Genomic DNA, 7577 nt, shown 5'->3' with positions numbered 1-7577 from the left:
GATAGTGGCCTTCGTTGTTCATGTGGTGTTGATGATTGTGATGGTAATGATAGCTGCTTAAAATGTTGGTTGACTATTATGCGATCGTTATGGCAATATAACACAGATTGGGTACCGGTAGCATCTTTACTCACTTTTTAGGCTCTATCCGCTAACACCGCTGAATACGTCTTCATAAACAAAACAAATGTAAATCTTATGGGAATTTCAGCCACGAAAAATGGTTTTGACCCGCACACTTTGCTCATCTTATGTGCTCACTGAAGCATGTCACCATGTAATTTTTTATTGAAATGTAATTTTTTTCATTGAAATCAGAGTAATTTCCCAACATTGCAACTAAAGCATAAAAAACAATGAATACTTTTTTATTATATTGGGTAAAACGGGTTTTCCAGCCCCACATGCTCATTGAAGCGTGACTGAAATGTCAGGTGATTACTGTATGCACAGTGGTATTAAACACAATACAAAAAGCATTAAACACTTGATTTCAGTGCACAAAATTATCGCAATTCTTACTGCACAATTTAAATTTTTATTTTTCTTTGTTTTTAATGTGCTCATTCAACCGTGAAATTATGTGAATTGTGTGTAAAAACTGTTCAACATACGAATTCAACCTCAATTGATAGAAATTACCACAAGAAACATGTCAAATCGGCCATTTTGGTAATCTTCACCCCGTGTTCACTCAACCGTAAAATTTTGTGCACAAGTCCCATGGTACGATAAGAAGCACATAAATTATACGTTGCATGCATTTTTATCCTGGAAAATTGAAATTTGTTACGATATCACCAAATCAAAGTTGCAAAATTGGCCTTGTGAACTTCAAAAAGTGACCATTTTGACTGTAAGTCATGCTCACTCAAGCGTGACCAAGTGATATCCACTGAAATTCACATGAAAGGTAGCCGAGAAATACAGCTACATAATCATGTATTCAGATTTCCTCAAAGGTTCCTGATTCATAAATTACAGAGATTTGTTTTAGGGGGAACTTACTTTTTGTTTAGTGTTTATTTTCTAGGCGACCAGTTACACCATGTAGCATTTAAATCTACCGAAGCAAGTCAAAATGCAATTCATATTTTAAAGGGCTTATCATCGCTATTCTTACAATAAAGTAACGTACATTAAAATAAATTATTTACCGCATTAAAAATGTAACAACATTGAAAATTTAAAAGTTGTAAAATAAAAAAGTGTGAAATTTTATGTATCTCATTTTTACGCTCGACTAAAATAGTCCATCGGATGTCAAAAATCTTTCCTAGAAACACGTGTTCGAATGCGCTTTAAGAACACAAAAATGCTTTTTGTTTCCTTTCTTTAGCAGTGACGAATATGAATGAAGTCTGTTTTCTTTTGAGATATTGGAACAAGAAATTACAATTCAAATGATATGCAATATGCTCATAAACATAAAATGGCATTGATACAACACCTGGTAGTGTAGCTCTTCTATGCAAACGACCAACGACTTAATGATATATTAACAACAAAGAAACATGAGGAAAAATGTCTGGAACAAGGATCGGGTGATGTGGGAAAGGCTGATAGTTTCATTTCTCAAGAAAGGCACTTTTAGTAAGGCGCACTTGGAACTTTGTATAGCTACCTTTTTTTCCTATTTTTCCTTTTTTTTTCTTCCATTTTGCTGAAAATAACAAAGAAACAAAAATTGTACAGTCAAACCTGCCTTTGCTAAAGTCATGCTAAATATCCTCTCTATAGCGGTCATCTGCCTTTAACGGTTCCCTTTTTCACGTCACCCTTGGTCGCTATCGACATATTGCATTTATCTTTTCCCCTTCTCTTTCAATTTACAGCGCTATTTGCAGATTTGCAAAGGACAGAGAACACCTAAACTTGAGACTATGTGGGCAGTCTGATTTCAGTATCAACACGTTCTGCGATTTAAACTTTGTGATATCGCATTTGCTCCGGTAAAAGTCCCAAACTCATTCATGACATTTTTTTTTTTTTTTTTTGCAAATAGTTCTACATAGTAATGGGCCGACAATAATCTACTATACACGTACATACATCGAATCGCACTTAGTTATCACACAATTTATCATTGTCCCCTTGCCTTATGCATGAGTTTTCTAAGCTTTAAATAGGGAAATTATAGTTTTTCCCCCAGATCTGAACCAAGACCTTTTCTACATGTAAGAATGATAATATTCAAGTTCTTTATTAACTTAATTATCTTCACGTTATGACAAGCCTCCATCCTTAGAAATGACATTTCGTAAAGACACTTTTTCTTTTTTTTTTAACTTTAGATGGACAGAAAATGGACGAGGAAAACTCAAACATTGCTGGTTGAATTTGTCTGATACATAAAGTGGATGGAAATACCATCAGTCATCCAAATGCTTTCTTACCTTTAACCCTCTGTGCTTATTCCCATATCTGTCTTCATGTATTTATGTAAAATTTGATTGTATCAGACTCACCTGCACGGAAAGAGTTAAAAACGCAATGTGCTTAAAATAATGTCATCATGCTACTAAATCATGTCACTCTCGCTTCATTCTGACAATATTCTGACAATAAACTAATATGCACTATAATATAGTTCAATCTTCTTTCCTCTTTCTCTTCCTTCTAAGCACTTAATGACCTTTTTATATGACTACATATTGTGAATAATAATAATTGTTTTCATTATTATGGTTACCATTATTATCATAATCATTTTATCATTATTAGTATAACCACTACATTTTTGGGGAAAGTGAAAATATTTATGGAAACTCTAGGCCCTGACAGATTTTCACTTCTAACAGCACTTCTTCCAAGCTTCATTTACGCCAGATAATTATTCCAAAACTCGTTGTAAACATGACCGTGCTACTCAAGACTTTCCTCAAAGTTGAAACCTCAGTATATATCGTGTATCAGTCGTAGGTACAGGAGAAATTTGGAAAAGAACATATTGAGAGATAAAAACAGAGCATAGCCTGATAACTCGTCAGTACTGGATCGTGATGGACATAGGCAGGCAATTGGTGAGCCTAAGTCAGCATGTGACATAATCTGTGCGTGCATGTGCAGCCTTTATAATAGCTCTATATACATTATCAACTCAACATGCATATCATTCAGAGAGCTGTACACTCGAGATATACTAGGCCAAAATTTTGTGCAATCTCTCTTTCTTCCAAGAAATTTGGAATATAATTCCATTATGAAAAAAACAAAACAAAACAAAACAAAACAAAGAGAAGCATTTCTAATTAATGGAATATGCTATGTTGACGTCACAAATACACACAGATAAAGATGAAAGACATAGCGGGTACACTATCAAACGCAGAAGACTGAAATGAAGCCACATCATTGTATTAAAAGAAAGACAATGTCAAACCGGCAGCTTAATACACAGGTAGAATTAAAATAAACTCATCATCTTGTGTTCAAGGTAGCAACATGATAATTTGAATCATAAATTTGATCTTTTCAGAGCTGCGTCTGTATCAGTTTTCAACAATCACCCTTTTACCCATGCATTTTCTTCCAATTGTTACTTTATCCCTTACCGTCTTGATTTTCACTAAATTATTTGTATACACACGTTATTTAAACATTTCGTTCCTTGATAATTTGATTTGCCAATCAATGAATAAATAGATATGTACATAGCGATTTTCCCGCGCATTCCCGCGCGTTTTTCCTCTTCTCTATACCACAATATGTGAATTTTATGGACTGTGTTTCATTCCTTACTTTCTAATTATGATTTGCCCAACATAGAACAAAGTACTTCTCACACATTGCAGAGCCTGGTACTCTCGATTACATTTCGAATGTTCGACACTCTAAATGTATGCTGAACAACTTATGAAACCATAATATTGTACAAAAATGTTTGTCCCAGTATGGCACATGGTCTGTGCTCACGAGTGCGGCAGTAATGTAGATTTCTTCCAAGTAACAGTTATGATTGAATGTAAATAACATTGACGCTGATTTAAAAACTATTAAAAAGTGTAAAATGCTGTAGAGGGAATGATAAGCGTTCAAATTACGAAGAGAAGTCAGCAAAATCCTTCTTGATAAAGTATGATACTCTCAATACTAATTTTAAAACACATGACAAAATTAATGATCTTACATTTCCAGAGGATTACTAAGCAATGCCATATCTAATAATATAACTTATGTTCCTTGGTTTGCTTTTTGTTTTTTTGTTTTTTGTATTTTTTTTCTCTTCTTCATGTGGAGGATTAGGTCAGTATTTTTTTTTTTTTCTGAAGAAACAATGTAATGAAAATTAAGTGTATGCAAAAACTTCCAATATCTTATCGTCGAAAAACAGCAAAATCTCAAAGCTAGTTTGCTCTTAGATAAAATGACTGATTTTTTTTTTTTTGTCCTCATACGAAAGAGGGAATAATTGCCATTTCAGTGTAAAAATGAGGATGAAAGGAATAATCAATAACAGAAATTTAAGTGGAGTACGCTTGATATGTTTAATTGCCTTTTTCTAATGACTCCACGCAGGCACGCTCGTATATAGATCTTCAAATGTGCATTAAATTAAACATTGCTTTGTTGAATATTTCAAGTATCCAATGTCCAACGTGTCGATTAATATACCTACTTTAATCTTTAGACTAGATATATGACAGCCAAAATTCATAACAATTCATCAATAGATCACGCAAGGAAAGAGGATTCAAGTGCACTCAATGCCAGTAAGTCGTCAAAACGGTGTGCCATAATGTCAAAATTCCAGCGACGATCTCAGCCGCATGTCATCCGTTGCTATCGATCACGATTTGTGATTCGATAGGTCTCTCGGTTGAGATTACTCGGCGGCCTCGACTCGAACAAAAGTGCGCGTGACCTTCCGCTGCTCGTTGATCTTCCATCCGTCCTTCTTCAACTCGCGTTCGGTGGTCACCTCCTGGAGACGGAGAGGAGAGGTGAAGATAAAAAGATGAAATGGGACAAACATATATATGTGAATTCGAAAAAGGGCCAAAGCAAGAAAGGAAGAGGTAAGAGAACAAGTTAAGATAGAAGCAAGGTCCCAATGTGGTAACCAAGGACATAGAAACGAAGCTAGGGTGAGAGAAAAAATACATTTGTGAGATATCTTCTTTCAATTCTTTCTCATGTTTGATGCTGAAGAATCATTTTCTTACAGTATTTTGATAATTATATAAATATATATATATATATACATATATATATATTTATTTATAAATTCATTTATGTATTTATAAAACATATTCATACATTTTGTATGTGTTATCATTTATTATCACAACATGGCCAACAGCGTCGTTTGACATTGTGGCAGGAAGTTTTGAAGATTTAGCGATGGTAGTGCATATAATACTACATTTTTCATACTGTTAGGCTTTGTTTTCAGAAGAAATCAATAAGTCTGAGCAAGGCTCTTGCAGCCAAGCAGAGAAGAAATTTGGGAAATTACGTATAGCTTGTACAACAAAGAAAATACAGTCTTTTTTAATCAGTCATATAAAGTGGCGGAGACAAAGAGCATGCATACAACATGCAATGGTTTTTGGAAACACAATCGCACGAAGCTCACATGCTGTGCAGGTGCAATGTCAATAATGGTATCAAATCACTAGAGAATAATGATAAAGAAAACGATAACGCTAAAATTATATCAAATCAGCACTCAAGCCCATCGGCAGGAAAGATAATGGCAAGAATGAACAAAACAACTGCAAGTCCATACCACATGCACACTTTGTTAAAAAACCAAACAAACTCAAGCAAAAACTGCTGAAAAGAGAATTCTAGAAGAACTATATCTAAGACACCTTGTCTGAATTTTACATTTAATTCAACCATCACACCGCAAAGATAATGAACATGCTGTACTGGATGACATGTTCTGAATTTTATACCCATAAATATTCTGCGGCTATAGGGCAATTTGTACCAGGAAGCTGTTTGAATGAACAGGCAAATTCTAGCACAAATCGATTGAGTCTTGAGTAACAGCGATCTCTCCTTTAAAAGCAACACAAATTAGGTTGATTTGTCAAGTGCACAATATTGTCGTAGCAGTTTAGATAAGAACAGAAAAAAATATAAAAAACTATTATTTTGTTCAATCAACGAAAAAAAAAAGAAAGAAAGATATAAAGCAACGAAATTTCCTAAAGTGTCTAATTCAAAAGGGTAGTGATGTATCATTCTGAAAATTTGTTGAGAGATGGTAACGAAGAAAAATTCTCCCGTATACAAACACATGCATGTGACTGAGGAGTGCTGAGAAGACAGAAAAAAAATGTAGGGCCTTATATAACTGAGATGTCGGTTCTCTGCCCTTCATCGTGTCCATGTTGTATTGATAAAAACAAGTAATTCATTTTCCTTTTTAAAAAAAAATATTTTGTTCTACAGGGTTCAAACGTTTATTGGTATGTAAGGCTTTTGCCTTTATAGTTTTTTGTTTATTTCTTTTTTAATGACGGGGAAAATTGTTCTATAGCCGCATTGTTTGTTGTGTAGTTTATTTCTATTTCTTTTCTTTTCTTTTTTGGTTTTTGTTTTTTTTGTTTTTTTTGTTTTTTTTTTTTTTTACGTAAGGGACCGAGAGCTTGTTCAGGTAGAATTCTCTGTAGCAAAGCAAAAATAAAAACGTCTATATCAAAGTCACCGCTCGTATAACAACGACAAAAACGCTGATGTCCTCGCCTCATTTCTGTAAAAAAGGAATAGTGTACACAAAAATGATAATCTTTGCGATGTGTTGGACTGAAGAGTAGATATACAACGTATATAGAAAACGTACGATGGAAGTACAATCAAGATACACATAACCGTTAAAGAAGCCATTACTGATCCCACCCCTTTATTTATAAGGTGTTTATCACTCTTCGTTTTTATCTACCCTTTTAATCGTACATCTTATGACTGTATATATCTGATATTTAAGAAATGCGAGACAAGGCAATTGAGTATCTGAATATAAAAACGACCCAAGTCCATAGAAGACCATTTCGAGTAAACTTTGAAAAAAAATAATATCTTTTTTATTTGTCTAATAATATTCTATTTAACTGTGATGGGAAGGCAACATTGTATATGCAAATTAGAACATATACTGTATTATTATGACAATTAACATTTACATTAATTGTGGAGAGGCCATTTTGTGTGATGGACTTGGGTCGTTCTTTGAATCATAATTATGGACTTGGGTCGTTCTTTGATTCATATACATTTGTACATGATATTCTGCTATACAGATGAGAGAAAGACGAGAGAGGGCGCTATAATATAAATGTAAGAATGACCCAAGTCCTTCATTCTTACATTCATAGAAGATTTAACTCATTTATTTCAGGCACTTCCGAGGGTAATTAGGATTTATCATTTATACACAAGATGAGTCCATGCATAAGCTACAATTTCCCATGCCAAACTGAATTTGGCCAAAAACTGGACTTGGGTCGTTCTTATATTCAGGTCTTCAATTGAATGTAAAAGGAGAACCATTTTCTAGCTTTGGCTGCCTGGGATTGCCGAATGAAAGAAATGCAAAAAAGAAAAAAAAAGAAAAAAAAAGGTAC

At 34.0% G+C, this 7577-nt stretch overlaps 1 protein-coding gene across 1 annotated transcript in view; it reads right to left on the bottom strand.

The window, feature by feature from the left end:
• Positions 1-4598: 4598 nt before the first annotated feature.
• The window catches only part of LOC140233952 (uncharacterized), a 49216-nt gene continuing 46237 nt past the window's right edge, over positions 4599-7577 (bottom strand). Inside the window, exon 24 of the mRNA XM_072314040.1 lies at positions 4599-4924. Coding sequence (XP_072170141.1) covers positions 4826-4924 — 99 coding nt within the window. The 3' untranslated portion in view covers positions 4599-4825. The remainder of the gene's footprint in view (positions 4925-7577) is intronic.

This window comes from Diadema setosum, chromosome 10, assembly GCF_964275005.1.
Source record: "Diadema setosum chromosome 10, eeDiaSeto1, whole genome shotgun sequence".
NCBI classification, from domain to species: domain Eukaryota; kingdom Metazoa; phylum Echinodermata; class Echinoidea; order Diadematoida; family Diadematidae; genus Diadema; species Diadema setosum.
Note: the sequence above shows the minus strand (reverse complement) of the source record. Positions and strands in the feature narration are given on the sequence as shown.